This window comes from Ostrinia furnacalis, unplaced genomic scaffold (assembly GCF_004193835.3).
Source record: "Ostrinia furnacalis isolate ACB-3 unplaced genomic scaffold, ASM419383v2 OfSCF0075, whole genome shotgun sequence".
NCBI lineage: Eukaryota > Metazoa > Arthropoda > Insecta > Lepidoptera > Crambidae > Ostrinia > Ostrinia furnacalis.
The window spans coordinates 104,865-123,079 of NW_021130314.1; the positions used below are offsets into that span (position 1 = coordinate 104,865).

The following is an 18,215-nucleotide window of genomic DNA, read 5'->3' on the forward strand; positions in this document are numbered from 1 at the left end:
CCATATTGCCCGGATGGTAGCAACCTGCGTCCAGCGCCTTCCTGTTACCTTTACGATTTCACCAGTACACCTTGTGGGAGGAAGTCCCACGCTGCGTTTTCCGGTACGCGGCCTCCACTCCAGAACGTTGCTGCCCCATCGGCCGTCAGTTCTGCGTACTATATTATGTGCCCTGTCCATTGCCACTTCAGCTTGCTAATCTGTCGGGCCATGTCAGCGACTTCCACCACTTCGGGGCAACATATCGGCTAATAAACCACCTTTTGTGTTACAGGAGTACATAGAGGATGACGGGCTGGACCGCACCGTGGACTCGGCTATATCGGTCGTGGTGAAACAAGGGAAGGAGCCTACGGTGTTCAAGAAACTCTTCCCAGAGTGGGACGCAGACATGTGGGATGTGAGTTTTCCTTATCTTTTTTTATTTCAGGATCACCAATGTAGAATTTGATGATTATCCACAACTAGCTTTCCGCCCGCGGCTTCGCCCGCATGGAATTCTGTCTGTCACAGAAAAACTTTATCGCGCGTGTCCCTGTTTCAAAAACCGGGATAAAAACTATCCTATGTCCTTTCCCGGGACTCAAACTATCTCTATGCCAAATTTCATCAAAATCGGTTCAGTGGTTTAGGCGTGAAAGAGAGACAGACAGACAGACAGAGTTACATTCGCATTTATAATATTCGCATTTATTTAAGGTGGAATATTATTGCTTCCTTCCGAGCGGGTGTGTTAAGGTCATAGCAGACATATCAACTCGGAAAGGGATCGACACCGTATCGCCTTTTTCGAGCTGTCATCGCCTTCCGCGCGCTGTCCATCGCGAGGTGAGGCGTTTACGTTACGGTGCGGATAGTGTGCGTTGCAGAATGGAGTTTCATACAAAGAATACTGACCGCCTCGAGTTGATATGGTTACGATCCCTTTACGGGTTAATAGATGTGCTATGCCCTTTAGTTTACACTGAGAGTAGGCGAGATTCTCCCTCTGCCAGAACCACACAGCTGTATCTAGCTACAGTCTGGTCCGTGAGCACGTAGAATTTTGTCCAATGACCCCAAGCTACCCATCCTTATCGCTCGCGCGTAATTATATTGCTGTCGCGACTGTGCGACGGGCGCCCGCAGTGAGTGTGCGAGCGCGACAGCAACATAATTACGCGCGAGCGATAAGGATGCGTAGCTAGGGGTCATTGGACAAAATTCTACGTGCTCACGGACCAGACTATAGTGTGCTAATATTATAAATATCCAGTGTAATTGTAAACTATACTTTTCTGTTTATTTTTTTCCTGTAATAATTTGCCTTCTCTCTTTCAGAATCAAACATCTTATGATGACATGAAGAACGAAATTAAAGCAGCTAATTCAAAATAAACCAACTTACTCTAGAAAGAAAGAAATATTTATTTACAAGTTTTATTTACTTTTACACAATATTTTTATTTTTACAGGCATTTAATGACATTAACAAATAATTGTAAGCTTAAATAAAATATTTACACTTGAATATTTTTCATTATTTTGGATCTCTCAAAATAAAAACACTAAAGGCTGGGTTGCACCATCTTACTTTAACTTCGACAAAAGTAAAAAAATCTTTCAAACTTCATACAAAAAACACTGGTTATTGTTATAAGTAGTTACGGTTAAAAAAGATGGTGCAACTCAACCTTGGGTTAAGACTTAACTTTTTTAACAGTAACTATAACCAGTGTTTTTTGTATGGAGTTTGGCAGGTTGTTGACATTTGTCAAAGTTAAAGTATGTAACAACCTATTATTCAGCAACCAGTGAGTCACTGAATGATCAACCAGCGACACACTGGTTGATGATTTGAACCAGGTTATTGTTTTCCAACGCAGCGGCCACTCTCTCCTTGTCTGCTAGCTGTTTGTTCACCGCATGCTCAGATGCGTGGGATCCTTCAGTCACGCGGACGGTGACCTTGAAACGGCTGGGTAAGGCTCGGAGGAGCTGCACGCGGATTGATAATCCTGGAGATAAAATATGCATTGTAAGTATGTCAACATTCAACTACTAAAAGTGCAATACTCAACAAACAACTGGCTCAAAATGGGCTTGCACACAGCTGTGAAACACAATAATAAGAAAAAAAAGAAAAGAAAGGGGATGAACACTCATGTTTAGCAAGTTTGTTTTTATAAAATTCGTATCCAGCCAAATAGAGAGGATTACTGTAACTGCAGTCTGTAACAATAAGAAAAGTTTTGACCTTTTTATGACTCAAAAGAACTAAGAAAAACTAACCTATAAGAGTAGCCATACTGCAATGAGGAATAGTCGGTGTAAACGTCACATCCACTGTATTCTCCTTATTATTCACGACTATATTACTCTCCTCAACCACCCTCAGGTCTTCCAGGGTCAAAGGGTGCTCAGGATCGTTGATATTGCGAATTAAATCGTAAATTTCACGTTCATCAAATTCGTCCTCCATATCTTCGTCAAGCTCGGTTGAAGTCACTTCACGCTCGGAATTCTTCTCGTAGACATGTGGGTTGATGTTATCAGCTATTTTGGACATGTTTATGCGTGAAAATGTGGAGAAAAATGATAAAATGCGAAGGGGACTCGGGCTCACAACAATAACAAAAATGTGACGTTAATGACATTTGCGGTAAACGTTCTGAAATCTGAAATACACTCGCTTAATCGCAGCAATAGAGCACACGAAAAATAACGATTCTGGGGTTGTGGGACAGTACTTTGAAGGTGTATTTCCTGAAATTACACTCAATTTAATCACACAACATTTTGAGATGACTTTCAGAAAAGGAAAACTGCCAGTCGGACTGCAGGCAGCAGTCCTTTGAAAAGGACATTTCAATTTTTGAACGAAATGCGTAATGTCAATTCCAGTTTTGACAGTTGCTATCCGATCAATATTTGGTCGAGGATTTTCCAATAATCTCTCGAAAATCTTGTGAAACTGCAATAAAAAGGGGCGTTGCAACTTAACGGGGAAACTTTAATTCAAACCGGATGTAAGTACTTTCCAATAATTCTTCATTTAACGTGTAAAAATTGTGTTTTAATTACGCTAGAAAGTTACACCCCTTCTTTTGCGTTTTAGCATAAATATTACCGATTTATATGGTTTAGAACTAACTGAAAAGTACTATCTATAATTAATAATAGATTCTAGATGTTAGACTTGATTAATTTCATTAAAATTGGGCTTAATTAATAAAATATCAATTTATAAAAATTACAACTTTTTTTCATGAATAGCGCTAATTTAAAGCCTATTTTTGGTTACCTTCCATTAAATTACTACAATGACATAAGAATTTAACAGTTCAGCTCTGATGCAGCTGTACAAATACTTCCATAAATAGGTATTTTAAAGATAATGACGCCTGTATTCACAAACATTACCATGAGGTCTCACAGTGCGCGTGGACGCACAGGGTGACACACGAACCAATCACAGAGCCCTATTCAACGCTGTGCGTTCGATTTGCTGCTTCACTTAAGCAAGCGTTGTTTGTAAATATGGGTGTGAGTAGGGTTGCCAGGTACAAAATCAGAAAAGCCGGACTCTGGGCTTCATTTGGCCGGACATTTTACCCTAAAAGCCAAAGGGCAATTAGTGTCAGCTCGTGAGTGACTACTATCATCATCGGTTGCTAACCAACATCCTGATGCGTGAGCTTTATATTATATTTAAAAAAAAAAAAAAAAAAAGACCGTAAAAAGCCAAACATGTCCGGCTAAAGCTGGACGCCTGGCAACCCTAGGTGTGAGTCATCAAAAATTATGTTTATATTATGGGCTTACTTTAGGGTTTACTAATCCACAGATAACACCCGCAAAATGGCGGCGGATCCCTGGGTGGTTCAGCCACACGAGCATGCAAAGTTCGCGGAACACTTCCGGAACCTCGGGCCCATCAACGGAGCGCTGACCGGCGAGCAGGCCAAGAGATTCATGCTGCAGGTATAAATAAATAAATATGCTTTTAGAGTTTATTCATTCACAATAGGGGGAGGCTTCCAATCTACATCTGGGAATAGCTTCAACCACCATGCCACATTGCTATCGCCGGGCGGCGCGATCGATTGGAAGACCAATGACGCGCAAATTCACGCGATATTCTGTCTGACTGTCATTGGCCTATGATCGCGCCGGCGATGAGGATCTGCACGCGTTGGTGTGCTTGAGGCTACAGATGTTCAGGCTGAAAGAGGAAGCAAACTTCATCCAGAATTCTCAACCACAGAGGAGTACCTCTTCTTATTCTCTTGTTTATGGCCACTGTGGTGCTCCCCTACTTATAAGGCTATGGTCTCTTATAAACATCCAACGTCAGCATCAAATGTTTCTATCGACGTTTGAATGCTGACATCAACATCTGAAGAAGACTACAACAATTCATTTGAACGGAACAGTATTCGACTGAATATATTCTTTGTTTGGTTTCAGTCCCAGCTGCCTCCACCCATTCTTGGGCAGATTTGGTCACTTGCCGACACCAATGCTGACGGGAAATTGGACCTGAAGGAATTCTCCATTGCTTGCAAGGTATACATTATACACTAGCTTTCATGGATGTACCTAGGGGGACAGAGGAGGCCCTTCCCCCTCGGAAATCTCGCAGAAAATGTATGAACATGCCTAAAAGCACTACAGTCGTTTTGACAGAGCTAAGTCAAACAATCTCACCTAAAAGATCTGTCAACAACAACATCATCTGTGTACACAGGAGTTGCAGCAGTGGAAAAACCTTTAAGTCAAAAACAGAAAATAATACAAATACATACTTGAAGCTTTTTATGATTACATATTTTACATGTTGTTTTCAGATTATCAATTTGAAGCTACACGGGATTGAAATACCTAAAGCACTCCCGCCATCTTTGATCGCTTCATTGAGTCCTGCAGGTCAGTAAACTATCAACTGTCAAGATGAAACCGTCGACTAGTAAAATACCAACTAAAGATGACCTAAATTGAGTTATCCCACCAACCTCATTGACAGGGAGACGCCACCATCGTTCAAGTATATAGCAAAATGGCAAAAATCTGAACCAGCGATCCGGTATTGACGGTGGCGCCCCGCTGTCAATGTCACAGAAAGGACAGTTCAGTATTTTGGATATAGTATATCAATAGTAAATTCTATCAACTATTTACTAATTTGACTATCAGCATTAAAACTATCGACTATCGTTAGTTCATCATGTCTATTTATTTTGCTTGTGATTTACGCCCGTATTCTCAAACATTAGTATGAGGTCTCACAGTGCGCGTGGACGCACGGGGTGACACACAAACCAATCACAGAACTCTATTCATCGCTGTGCGTTCGATTTTCTGCCTCACACTTAAGCAAGCGTTTGTAAATGCGGGCGTTAATGTCTTACTTATGAAATATACCCTAACTTGTCCATTTTTTGTTTCACAGCTCCACCTCAGAAACAATTCACTCCCCCAGCGAAACCCCCTATCCCCCCAATGCCATCCATTCCTCCCCAACCGGCCCAGCCCCTCATAAGCGGCCTCCCCTCCCAAGCCCCTCAGCCACTGACCAGTAACTCCCTCCTAGGAGACTTCGGGGCCCCTAGCCAACCCTTAATCAGCACTGGACCCCCAACCGTGCCCCCTATGATCCCCCCCGCTAAACCGGTCACGGCCGTACCCGATTTGATCTCCGGTGTAAAGCCATTGAACCCACCGATGGCTCAGCCATTGATGGACCAGCAATTGATTAATACCCAGCCGTTGGTGGGTGCTCCGCCTATAGCTAGTCAGCCTTTGATTGGTGCAAGTCAGCCGTTAGTCGGTGCGAGCCAGCCGTTAATGAGTGCTCAGCCGTTGGCGACTCAACCCTTGGTAGGTGCAGTCCAACCTTTAGTGGGTGCTACTCAAACCTTGGTAGGTGCAAGTCAGCCTTTGATCGGTGCTACCCAACCTTTAATTGGAGGATCTCCACCGTTAGCGTCTACTCAACCCTTACCTACGACGGTTCAACCTCTAGTTGGCGCTAGCCCGCCTCTAGCTCCATTAATAGGTTCTCAGCCATTAATGGGTGCTCAGCCTTTGATCCCGAATCAGCCGATAATGGCTCAGCCATTGGCGGGTCCAACCCCGCTGGTCCCTTCATCCCAGCCGTCGTTAGTGGGTGGCACGACCGTTGGTTCGCTGATCAGCAGTCCTCCGAAGCCTGTCAACACGGTGGCGGGTTCGATGGCGGGCCAGCCTGTCACTTCCACTCCTATTAACGCTGTGAAGAGCGAGATTTTGTCTAAACCTGGTAAGTAAAGTTGTTTTTCATCTACAAAATGTAGACAACTTTAAATTTCGTTTTTGTTCTTTTAAATAAAAAATATTGGATAGTTCCAGTTTATTCTGTAACCTATTATTGGTACCGTTTGAAAGAGGTTATGAAGCACTTTCAGGATCAGTAACCAGTTTTTCAATATCTTGTATAGTTTAGAAATAATCGAGTGAGATCACTTATCGTTTCCACCCTGTATAATAATAATAACCACTTATTCTTATTTATTGCTTTGTGTGGTCACTTAGAGTCATAATAATAATAACCACATATTCCTAACGAAGGGGCTAAATAAATATTTTTCTTTGTTTCTTAGCTTTTTTTATTTTTTTATTGATAGACTGCACTTGGTAGGCTGACTCTTTAGTGCACTTTTTTGAAGTATTTTTTGTGAACCCCTTTTTTACAGGGTCTGTGGTGACGAGCCCAACTGATATGCCGATGGGAGTCGTGAGTCCCCCACCAGTGGAGTGGGGTATCCCGCAACCTCAGAAACTGAAGTAAGTTTCGTTGTACACCAGACTTAAAGCTGGATTATCTGTAATCGAGCTACTAATATTATAATACTAAAGCCCGGTCCGTGAGCACATAGAATTTTGTCCAATGACCCCTATCCTTATCGCTCGCGTGTAATTATATTGCTGTCGCGACTATGCGACTGGCACCCGCAGTGAGTGTGCGTTGGGCATATTTGAGCATATTTTGATAAAAAGTGCAGGCTAATCTTGAAATCATTGCGGAAGCCTATGTTCAGCTCTAGATGTCCTATGGCTAAAATATTGACGGTGATTGGTACAGAGATGATTTAATACCCATGGATTAACATAGGCTAGTTTTTATCTCGGTTTTTAAAAGAGAGACGTGTGACAGAATGCTGTGGGCAAAAGCTAGTGTTTAAATAAACTATTAGTAATAATAGTGTCTGAGTTTCTTGCGCTGCTTCTTCTCAGCACTGGCCCATTTAAAGTCCCGAAGCAGTGGTAGGGTTAATACTGGGACGTGTAAAAGTGCTTTTTAAAAGCCTATGTTAAAAATAAATGAGTTTTATGAGTTTTTTTTATGAGTTTTATACCAGACTTTAAGCTAGATTGTCTGTAATCGAGCTACTAATATTATAATACTAAACATATTTTGATAAAAGGTGCAGGCTAATCTTGAAATCATTGCGGAAGCCTATGACGTGGAAGGAGACATGTAAAGTGCCCCATAAGGGCTACCTTTTCATTTTTATTATTTACTATATTTTGACGTTCATAAGTGCCACTTGTGGTCTAAACTGAACAAATATTTTTGATTTTGTTTATTTCGGTCGAAATGACCTGATTTATTTATTTATTAATGCAAAACACTTGTAAGCTTACAGAGCAGGTCCAAAGCGCTTACAAGCTTAAAAATAAAATAAACATGTCATACACTTAGGTCACAAATAAAATACATGCAGTTTATAAATTAAATGGCCCATAATGTATGCAATAAAATATTGAGTATTGAACATTGAATAATTTAAAGAAACACTGAACAAGAGAAAAAAAAATGTCAGTGGTCAAATACATGTCAAAGAGATATTAATAAGTCACTTTAAAAAACAGAACAATAAAAATAAATGATGATGATTATGTTTCCACCAGGTACACCCAACTATTCAACGCCACGGACCGCACCAAGAGCGGGTCCGTTTCGGGCGCGCAGGCACGCGCCGTGATGCTGCAGTCGCGGCTGCCGCAACAGTCGCTCGCGCAAATCTGGGCGCTGGCCGACCTCGACTCCGACGGGAAGCTCGGTAAGTGAGGTTTAACCGATTTAAAAAAGGATGTTCTCAATGTATGTATTTTCAGATTAACCCCATTTTAATCAGCCTTTGATTAGTAGGTCTCAGCCTTTAGTAGGTGCAAATCCAGTCTTAAATGAGTGTTCAGCCATTGGTAGGTGCAAACCAGTCCTCAATGAGCCACTGGTAGGTGCAACTCAACCTTTAGTAAGTGCTAGCCTTTCTCTCGGCCGTTGATAGGTTCTCAGCCATTGGTAGGTTTTCAGCCGTTGATGTGTTATCATCTATTAAAGAGAGTGACTCCTAGTCCTATGTGAAGCTAGATGAGTGGTTATTGGTACACAGTACGCACGATGTTAATGCTAAAAAGTGTGCCAAAATTTGGTATTATGCACCGCCAACCCACCAAGAGTCGGTATTAGACGCTACCGACTGCACCACTAGTGAGTCATAATTTGGTGACTACGATCGGGCCAAGAGTGGATCCGTATTAGGCACTTCCGATCAAACCACGAGTGAGTCAGTACTAGGCTTGTCTGATCGCACCAGCACCGGCCCAGCATTTCCAGCGCCTTGCCCGCAGCAGGTACCAAGACTGGGTTGGTATTAGGCGCTTCTGATTAGACCATGGGCCTCATTGAGATACTACCCGCTCTTAAACTGGACCAAGAGTGGGTCGTTATTCGGCGCTTCTGATCAGACCAAGAGTGAGTCAGTACGAGGCGCCATCAACCTACCAAGAGTGTGTCGGTATTGGACGCCACCGACCGAACCAGGAGTGTAGCTACTAGGCGCCTCGATCGCACCAAGAGTAAATCAGTATCAGGCGCTTCTGATTGCACCAAGCGTGGCACGTCACAGACTGTAAGTGGTTATACACACAGCTCTACAATACTAAAGCGCCTATGCACCAAGAGTGAGTCAGTACTAGGCTTGTCTGATCGCACCAGCACCGGCCCAGCATCTCCAGCGCCCGCAGCAGGCGCGGCTCGTGTCGGCGCAGGCGCGCGGTGATGCTGCAGTCGCGGCTGCCGCAACAGTCGCTCGCGCAGATCTGGGCGCTGGCCGACCTCGACTCCGACGGGAAGCTCGGTCAGTGGGGATAACTAGCCTTTATTGAGTACTAAGGCTTTGGTGTGTTTTCAGCCATTGATGGAGCGTTTTCAGCCATTGATGGATGTTAGCAGCCATTGATGGACCCTCTCAGTCAGCCATTGAGGGGCCCTCTCAGTCAGCTTTTGATCAAAATCAAAAATATTTATTCAGTTTAGACCACAAGTGGCACTTCGTTCGTTCGTTCGTTCGTTCGATTTGGGTGGCGGTAGAGCTAGTTCTTAATCCATCTGGCTAGCTGACTGGTAGATTCTCAGCCATTGATAGGGGTTCTGAGTCATTGAAGCCATTGATAGATGTTCTGAGTCATCTATGGGTTCTCAGCCATTGATAGGTGTTCTGAGTCATTGAAGCCATTGATGGGTGTTCTCAGTCATTGATGGACCCTCTCAGCCATTGGTTGATGCTCTCAGCCAATGATGGACCCTCTCAGCTATCGATGAACCCTCTTAGCTATTGAGAGATTGCCTCAACAGTCTCTCAAGCAGATCTAGACTCCGACAGGAAGCTCGGTAAGGTTCTGAGTTTGATTCCCAGCAAGAGCAAAGTTTTCTGCTCGATTTGGGTGGCGGTAGAGCTAGTTCTACATCCATCTGGCTAGCTGACTGGTAGGTTCTCAGTCATTGGTAGATTCTCAGCCATTGATAGGTGTTCTAAGTCATCGATTGGTTCTCAGCCATTGATAAGTGTTCTGAGTCATTGATGGGTTCTCAGCCATTGATGGGTGTTCTCAATCATTGATGAACCTTCTCAGCCATTGATGGAACCTCTCAGTCAGCCATTGAGATACCCTTTTAGCCATTGAGAGTCCCTTTCAGCCATTGATCGACCCTCTCGGTCAGCCATTGAGAGATCCTCTCAGCCATTGATGGACCCTCTCAGTCAGCTATTGATGAACTCTCAGTCAGACGGATTCTATAAAACATTAATAGACCTTTTCTGCCATTGATGGATCCTATCAGCCATTGATAGGTTCTCAACCTTTGAGGGATTTTCAGCCATTGATAGGTTATCAGCCATTAATGGGTGTTCTAAGCCATTGGTGGGTTATTATTCACTAATGGCTTCTCAGTCATTGATGGGTGTTCTCAACCATTATTGGGTGCTCTCAGCCATTGATGGGTTTTGCTGGCGTTGAACTTTGAGTTTAAAAGAGGGCCATATTTTTATCTGATCTCTAAAATAAACTTTTATTTTTGTCGCAGGTTGTGAGGAGTTCGTGCTAGCCATGTATCTGTGCGAGCAGGCAACGCAAGGAGAGCCGGTGCCGGCCAAACTACCGCCAGAATTGATCCCGCCCACTTTCAGGTATGAAGTTACATATATGGATAAATTGTTCAGTATTAAAAAAGTTGTACAATACTGAACATGTACTTAAGTAGTGAACTATAATTTAAAAAAGAAATTACGACATATATATTTGTATGTTTACTTTTTCACATGCTCTCTTAAAGGACGAGCAGCAGCAGGTAAATAAAAATCAGCACAGCGACACGTCAGATATCTTTTAACTGAAGAATAAACTTGTCATTTTGATATATTTCCCATACTGAAACTGTCAATGCACCAAACTTATTCTTCAGTTAAAACTTAAAAGTTATCCAACGATTGAAAAATCAGCCCATCAGTGCATACTCTAATCGACGTTTCTAAAGCCCGGTCTCCGAGCACGTAGAGTTTTGTCCAATGACCCCAAGCTACCCATCCTTATCGCTCGCGCGTAATTATGTTGCTGTCGCGCTCGCACACTCACTGCGGGCGCCCGTCGCACAGTCGCGGGTAGCTTGGGGTCAGTGGACAAAATTCTACGTGCTCGGCGACAAGACTATAGGCTGACATTGACTACGTTAATGTCAACCTGACAGCATTTCATTGACTTTAACGATACCGATATTTTAACGTACAGATTTTTCACAATTAACATTTTGTTATTTAATCTGACAGGCGTGAATCAGTGACGTCAGTCAGCAGCAACAAGTCGTACGAAGAACGCCGCAGGGAGAACCTAGCTAGAGGCCAGGCTGAATTGGAAAGACGCCGCTCGCAGCTGGCCGACCAGCATATGAAAGAGAAGGTACGATCAGAACTTATTATTATTATTGGTTTTTGGGCCTTTATTTGCGCCAACTCGACCAGGATTGATCTATTGTGGCAGCCCTTGTGTTTAGAGTTCACTGCTTAGTCCCGTTGAGTCTATAAATTTCCAGATTCTTTGGAGCGTGATATCTGCTATCTCATCCGGGTGCATGATGTGTCGCCCGAGATGGATACTTCTTTTGCTCATAAGCGGGAAGCATGAGCAAAGAACATGCATGGCCGTTTCTTCTTCTGTATGGCAGAATCTGCACAGTTTCCTCGGTCATGTTCATGTTCGATTTATGTTTGTTTAGTTTGCAGTGGCCGGTCAGTATTCTAGTCACTGCACAGGCTTTGTATCTTTTGAACTTTAGCAGTTCCTTAGTTACTTTGTTGCTATATCCCTGAATGAGTGCTTTTGAGTGTTTTTGTCCCGATGTAGACTTCCACCACTCAATAGCCTCTTGTTTGCAGAGGGCGGTTAGTAGCGTGGTGGATCAGGACTTACCCACAAATTCACTTGTGGCCTCATTCACGTATCAAAACTTCAACGACATGCAAGCGATTTGTCACTTTTCGTATTCACGTATTAATCGCCCGATGTTGTTTCGATTTCGTTTTTATAAGTATTCGATCTTATAGTTCCAAAATACTGAACTGTCCTATGCATGACATTGACAGTGGGGCGCCACCGTCAATACCTGATCGCTGGTTCCGATGTTTGCCATGTTGGAAACCATATAGTTGAAGGATGGTAGCGCCCCCCTGTCATTGAGTTTGGTGGGACAGTTCAGCGTGGGTCATCTATACGTGAATTTGGCCACTGGCCCTCGGACCCTAAGCAAAACTCATATTTAACCTACCATTGTCTCATCTTTGGGATATAAATAAGAAAGAAAAATAATAATAAGAATAAAATTGCAATGAACGACACACAGAGACAAAAAGTACATAAAAACATAACCCTCCTTCTGACGCACTCATGTAAAAATATAAAAGTTGCACATAAAACAATTTCTATTTATTTATTAGATTTATTTTTATAGCTGTTACATTTTAGATTATTTAGTACGAACTCAACCGATGACCCCTAGTAGGTAGCTGGAGAGTATAATTTTCATATAATTATTAAATATTTCTATTTCTTTTGCATTCTGCATTCTAGGAAGCCGAGGTAAATATAATAACCACTAATTTTTATATCAATTTTAGACATTTGTAGAAAAATAACATACAATTATTTAAAAATGTTTTCTGTAGCACATCAGACTATACCTATTTTTGTTCAATAATTGCTCTTATTACCACTAAGTGAATTACCAAATTGTTTATTTTGATGACGGCCGTTTGGTGTAGTGGTTCAGAACGGACTACTATGCCGAGAGGTCCCGGGTTCGATTCCCGGCCGGGCAGAAATTGAAATGATGAATTTTAATTTCTGTGACGGGTTTGGGTGTTTTCTATGTATAATATGTATGTATTTACAAAAAAAAAAGTATTTAAGTATGTTTATTCCGTCGTCTAGTACCCATAGTACAAGCTTTGCTTAGTTTGGGACTAGAGGCGCAGTGTAAAATGTCCAAGGATATTTATTTATATTTATTTATTTATATCTCTCTTCTTTAGGCTGAAAGAGAGCGCAAAGAGAGGGAAGAAGCAGAGAAGAGAGAGAAACTCCGTCTAGAAGCTCAGAAGAAGGAACAAGAGGAATTGATGAGGAAACAGAAGGAAGAACAGGTCTGTATCTTTATTATTCGGCCGTTTGGTGTAGTGGTTCATAACGGACTACTATGCCGAGAGATCCCGGGTTCGATTCCCGGCCGGGCAGAAATTGAAATGATGAATTTTAATTTCTGTGACGGGTCTGGGTGTGACTATGTATAATATGTATGTATATAAAAAAAAGTATACATATAAGTAGTATATCCGTTAAGCTAGCACCCATAACACAAGCATTAAGTTGCTTACATTGGGGCTAGCTGGCGCTGTGTGAAATTGTCCAAAGATTTATTTATCTGTATTTAGGTCATAGACTTCATCATCATCATTTCAGCCACAGGACGTCCACTGCTGAACATAGGCCTCCCCCAATGATATCCATGTTGATTGATTGGTAGCGGCCTGCGTCCAGCGCCTTCCTGCTACCTTTATGATGTCGTCGGTCCACCTTGTGAGTGCCCACGCTACGTCTTCCAGCCCGTGGTCGCCACTCGAGAAATTTTCTGCCCCAACGGCCATCGTCTCTACGAGCTATGTGCTCATAGCAGACTTATCAACTCGATAAGGGATCAACACTAGTGATGTACAAGACTCGAGGCGTCGAGTCCTATTTCTGAAGCCTCGAGGCGGAATGTCAAGGCTCAGTGAGCTCGGTAGGCTTGGTTCCCCGAGCTTAGCCGAGCTGCGAGCTCTCTGAGCCATGCCTCGAGGCTTTAAAAGAGCTCGAGCCTTGAAAAGAGCTCGAACCTTCAAAAGAGCTCGAACCAGACTAACGCTAAGTAATAAGAATGCATTTTCAATGGCGGTGAAAGTATATAATGCTTTACCCGAAGAAATTAGGACACTTGCAGGGCCTTTATATAAAACCAGATTGCATGCATGGTTATTAGAAAATACGTTTTATACTATGAATGAATATTTCAATCGAAAATGACATTTATTACTTATTTTTAATTATTCTTTTAATGGCATTATTTTATTGTTTGATTTAATTTATTTTGATTGTTTTGACATTGTTTTATTTTTTATATTTCTGACATATTTAATTATTTTCATGTAGTAAATGACATAATATTTGTAATTTATTCTTGTAGAAATTATTTAAATATTTGTACGCTGACTAATTATACAGCAAATTTTGGCGATCTACTTATACTAGTTTTAAGACCACTATGTTTACCCAAAATTGTGCAAATAAATATTTGAATTTGAATTTGAATTTGAACCTTCAAAAGAGCTCAAACAAATAAAAAAAACATCACCTACGTTGATTTTAGTTATAAGATTTTTAAAATGGACCTATATTTTATTTGTTAGGAAAAGTTATAATTCTAATTGTTTGTAGTCATTTTCTGATTTGTGCCCTTTTATGAAAAACGTTTTTCAAATATGTATTTTATTGTAGTATCACTGCAGTTTTATTTAATAGGACGATTTTAACACAAAAGTTAACTGGGCTTTCAAAAAGGCTCGAGCTCTGCGAAATACTCCAAGCTTCATAAACGAGGCGAGCCCCAAAAAGGCTCGAACTCTAAAAAGGACTTACGAGTCGTCGAGATTCATACAAACGAGGCGAGCCCTGTAAAACGACTCTGAGCTCTTGGCAAAAGGACTCGGAAGCCTCGAGCCTTGTACATCACTAATCAACACCGTATCGCCTTTCGCGAGCTGTCAACCGCGAGGCGAGGCGTTTACGTTACGGTGCGGATAAGTGTTGCAGTATGGAGTTTCGTACAAAGAATACTGACCGCCTCAAGTTGATACGGTTACGATCCTTTTCCGGGTTGATAGTGCTACGTCCTTTTTCAATCTTATACCTTTGGTATATGGCTTAAAATTAATTGAGTTTTCTTTGCAGGAGAAACGTGAGGCAGCAAGGAAGGAAATGGAAAGACAGTGTCAGCTGGAATGGGAGAAAAAAAGGTATAAAAGTATTCATTTTTAGGGTTCCGTAGCCAAATGGCAAAAAACGGAACCCTTATAGATTCGTCCTGTCTGTCTGTCCGTCCGTCTGTCCGTCCGTATGTCACAGCCATTTTTTTCCGAAACTATAAGAGCTATACTGTTGAAACTTGGTAAGTAGATGTATTCTGTGAACCGCATTAAGATTCTGATGCAAAAATAAAACAATAATAATAAATATTGGGGGCTCCCCATACTTACTTAGAACTGAAACTCAAAAAATTTTTTTTCATCAAACACGTGTGGGGTATCTATGGATAGGTCTTCAAAAATGATATCGAGGTTTCTAAAATACTTTTTTTCTAAACCGAATAGTTTGCGTGACAGACGCTTCCAAAGTGGAAAAAAGTTGCCCCCCCCTCTAACTTCTAAAATAAGAAAATGAAAAATCTAAAAAAAACATATGATGTACATTACTATAAAAACTACCAACGAAAATTGTTTTGAACGAGATCTAGTAAGTAGTTTTTTTTTAATACCTCGTAAATCGTAAACCGCTTATTACCGCGTAATCTTTCATACAAATAACTTTAATTAAAATAAAAAATAATAATTTCATAAATCAATGGTACGGAACCCTTTGTGCGTGAGTCCGACTCGCACTTGGCCTGTTTTATTTATTAGTGTGCGGCCCGCGACTATCATTTATTGCTTCATAAGTGTACGCGTGGATCCCGTTTTACCCCCTTAGGGGTGGAGTTTCGTAAAATCCTTTCTTAGCGGATGCCTACGTCATAACATCTACCTGCATGCCAAATTTCAGCTCGATCCGTTCAGTGGTTTGGGCTGTGCGTTGATAGATCACTATGTTAGTCAGTCAGTCTGTCAGTCAGTCACCTTTAAGTTATATATTATTGATTACTAGCTTTCTGCCCGCGGCTTCGCCCGCGTGGAATTTTGTCTGTCACAGAAAAACAATATCGCACGCGTATTTGCTCACCGTTTAGACCTACCCTGGACTACGACAAACATTTTAAAACCAAAATCAGCTCAATCGGCCCAGCCGTTCTCGAGTTTTAATCAGACTAACGAACATCAATTCATTTTTATTTATATAGATTGTAAATAATATACTTTGTGGGCCAATAAACTCATTAATTTTCTTATCCACAGGACAAGGGAGTTAGAAGCCATGAGGACAGAAGAGCAAACAAAAGTCTTAAGCCTAAAAGCAAAGACTCAAGCGGTCTCAGCCGAACTCAACTCAGCCACGGTCAAAGCGGCCGACCTGGCCAAGAGCATCAGAGACACCAGGACAGCGGTGGCTGCTGCTAAGTGCACTATTGATGGGATGAGGTAAATTTAACTTTATGATAAAGGAATAAGGCTCATTTTCAGTTAGCAGCACACTAAAATTTCGCACAAAGCTGTCTACCATCTTAATACCAGATATTTAGGTACATTTTAAGATTTTTAAGACGGTCAAGGCGGCCAACCTGGCCAAGAGTATTATCAGAGATACCAGGACAGCTGTGGCTGCTGCTAAATGTACTATTGATGGAATGAGGTAAATTTAACTTTATGATAAAGGCTTAAGGCTCATTTTCAGTTAGCAGCACACTAAAATTTCACACAAAGCTGTCTACCATCTTAATATTAGATATTTAGGTACATTTTAAGATGGTCAAAGCGGCCGACCTGGCCAAGAGTATCAGAGACACCAGGACAGCTGTGGCTGCTGCTAAATGCACTTTGACGGGATGAGGTACAGTAATATAGACTTCACTGCAAGGTATTAAGGTTGGTTTTCAGTCCAATATCAAAGATGAAGTGGAGTGAAATCGACCGTAATATGAAGTTATTTAGGGTTCATTTTAAGACGGTCAAAGCGGCCGACCTGGCCAAGAGTATCAGAGATACCAGGACTGCGGTGGCTGCTGCTAAGTGTACTATTGACGGAATGAGGTAAAGTGAACTTTAATGCGGTTTAGGTTCATTTTCATAGTTTTCGGACCTTAAACAAGGGAATGGAAAAAAAAAAAAATAAAGTTCAAAATATGGTTAAATTGTTCCAATATTACAGACCATACAGAGCACATATCACGAAACTATACAAGATATAAAAAAACCTTGACCATCGTCATCATCATTTCAGCCACTGGACGTCCCCTGCTGAACATAGGCCTCCCCCAATGACTTCCACATCGCCCGGTTGGTAGCGGCCTGCATCCAGCGCCTTCCTGCTACCTTTATCATGTCGTCGGTCCACTTCTCGACACCAGTCCATATTAACCCGAAGTAGTGGTAGGGCAAGGTATTTGGGACATGTATAAGCAATCTTTAAAGGGCCTAAGTACTGAATAAAAATTGTATTTGTATTTGATATTTCATGAACTTTGTTTTCAGATCCGACCGCGATTCAAGCATGGCTGAAATGCAGCAACTCAAAGCTCGAGTGAAGGAATTAAATGCGAAGCAAATCGCGCTTAACAAAGAAAAAGCTGAGCTGGACGCTAAGGTAAAAAGATATCATACTTGTGGCGACATCTATCGACACGACACTAGAGTTATCTTGTAATGTGGGTAGCTTGGGGTCATTGGACGAAATTCTACGTGCTCGGCGACCAGACTATAGCCAGGATTTGACCTTTAATAGCTTTGACTGCTAATAAATTGATTTTAAGAAGTTGTATGACTGTTGTATGAAATAATTTCAGGCTAAAGCATCAGAGGGAGCTGGTGAAGATGGAAAGCTGAACATGATGGAGATTACTCTAAAACAACTGCGGGACAAGGTAATTCTTAACTTTTGTAACGTACGGCGTGTTTAACAAATTAATTGCTTTTTGACCTTATGATAAGTGAATAGGGTTTAAATTATTGTGGCATTATTGCCATAACAAGAACCCTATAAGGCCCAGAACAGACGGTGAAACGCAAATGCAACGAAACTGCAACTGCTAGTTACTTTTGAGTTGCATCTAAGTTTCTGCCATAGCGTCCGTTGAGAGACCACACATGACGCGACCAGTTTGAAACTTTCAGTTTCATTCATCAGAATCATCACAAAGTTGCAGTTGCATTGCAGTTGCGTTTCACCGTCTGTTCTGGGCCTAAAGGCTTAAGGTTTATTATAGGTATTTTAAAGGTGTCAGATATTTTTATAGTTTGACTACTTATTTATACTTTTTTGTACATTTTGACAGTTTTTTGTCTTGAGAATATAATTTGTGCGTCAGTGCTTTTAAGCCTATAATAACTGGTATATCTCTATTCTCATAAATAAAACACAGGATACTTAACTTGCAAATTATGTTGCCTCATTTCAAATAC

At 41.6% G+C, this 18,215-nt stretch overlaps 3 protein-coding genes across 4 annotated transcripts in view; 2 read left to right on the forward strand and 1 right to left on the reverse strand.

The window, feature by feature from the left end:
- Positions 1-1,443, forward strand: part of LOC114350380 (gelsolin) — a 28,778-nt gene extending 27,335 nt beyond the window's left edge. The window contains exons 18-19 of the mRNA XM_028301157.1: positions 275-400; positions 1,321-1,443. Coding sequence (XP_028156958.1) covers positions 275-400; positions 1,321-1,377 — 183 coding nt within the window. The 3' untranslated portion in view covers positions 1,378-1,443. The remainder of the gene's footprint in view (positions 1-274; positions 401-1,320) is intronic.
- Positions 1,444-1,665: 222 nt separating this feature from the next.
- galla-2 (MIP18 family protein galla-2) lies at positions 1,666-2,631 on the reverse strand. The gene is made up of 2 exons (XM_028301356.1): positions 2,272-2,631; positions 1,666-1,997 (listed from the first exon to the last, which is right to left on the reverse strand). Exons 1-2 carry the CDS (start codon positions 2,546-2,548, stop codon positions 1,810-1,812), a joined length of 465 nt encoding a protein of 154 aa, XP_028157157.1. The 5' UTR covers positions 2,549-2,631; the 3' UTR covers positions 1,666-1,809.
- Positions 2,632-2,864: 233 nt separating this feature from the next.
- Dap160 (dynamin associated protein 160) overlaps positions 2,865-18,215 on the forward strand; it is a 28,750-nt gene continuing 13,399 nt past the window's right edge. Inside the window, exons 1-14 of one of the 2 annotated variants that reach the window (XM_028301404.1) lie at positions 2,865-3,008; positions 3,827-3,963; positions 4,450-4,548; positions 4,830-4,908; positions 5,432-6,280; positions 6,714-6,804; positions 7,933-8,084; positions 10,391-10,493; positions 11,130-11,259; positions 12,888-12,998; positions 14,839-14,903; positions 16,056-16,238; positions 17,289-17,400; positions 17,600-17,677. In XM_028301404.1, the coding sequence (XP_028157205.1) occupies positions 3,841-3,963; positions 4,450-4,548; positions 4,830-4,908; positions 5,432-6,280; positions 6,714-6,804; positions 7,933-8,084; positions 10,391-10,493; positions 11,130-11,259; positions 12,888-12,998; positions 14,839-14,903; positions 16,056-16,238; positions 17,289-17,400; positions 17,600-17,677 (2,175 nt within the window). In that variant the 5' untranslated portion in view covers positions 2,865-3,008; positions 3,827-3,840. Of the gene's footprint in view, positions 3,009-3,826; positions 3,964-4,449; positions 4,549-4,829; positions 4,909-5,431; positions 6,281-6,713; positions 6,805-7,932; positions 8,085-9,075; positions 9,165-10,390; positions 10,494-11,129; positions 11,260-12,887; positions 12,999-14,838; positions 14,904-16,055; positions 16,239-17,288; positions 17,401-17,599; positions 17,678-18,215 lie in introns of those variants that run through there. The other variant, XM_028301395.1, reaches the window with a different exon arrangement.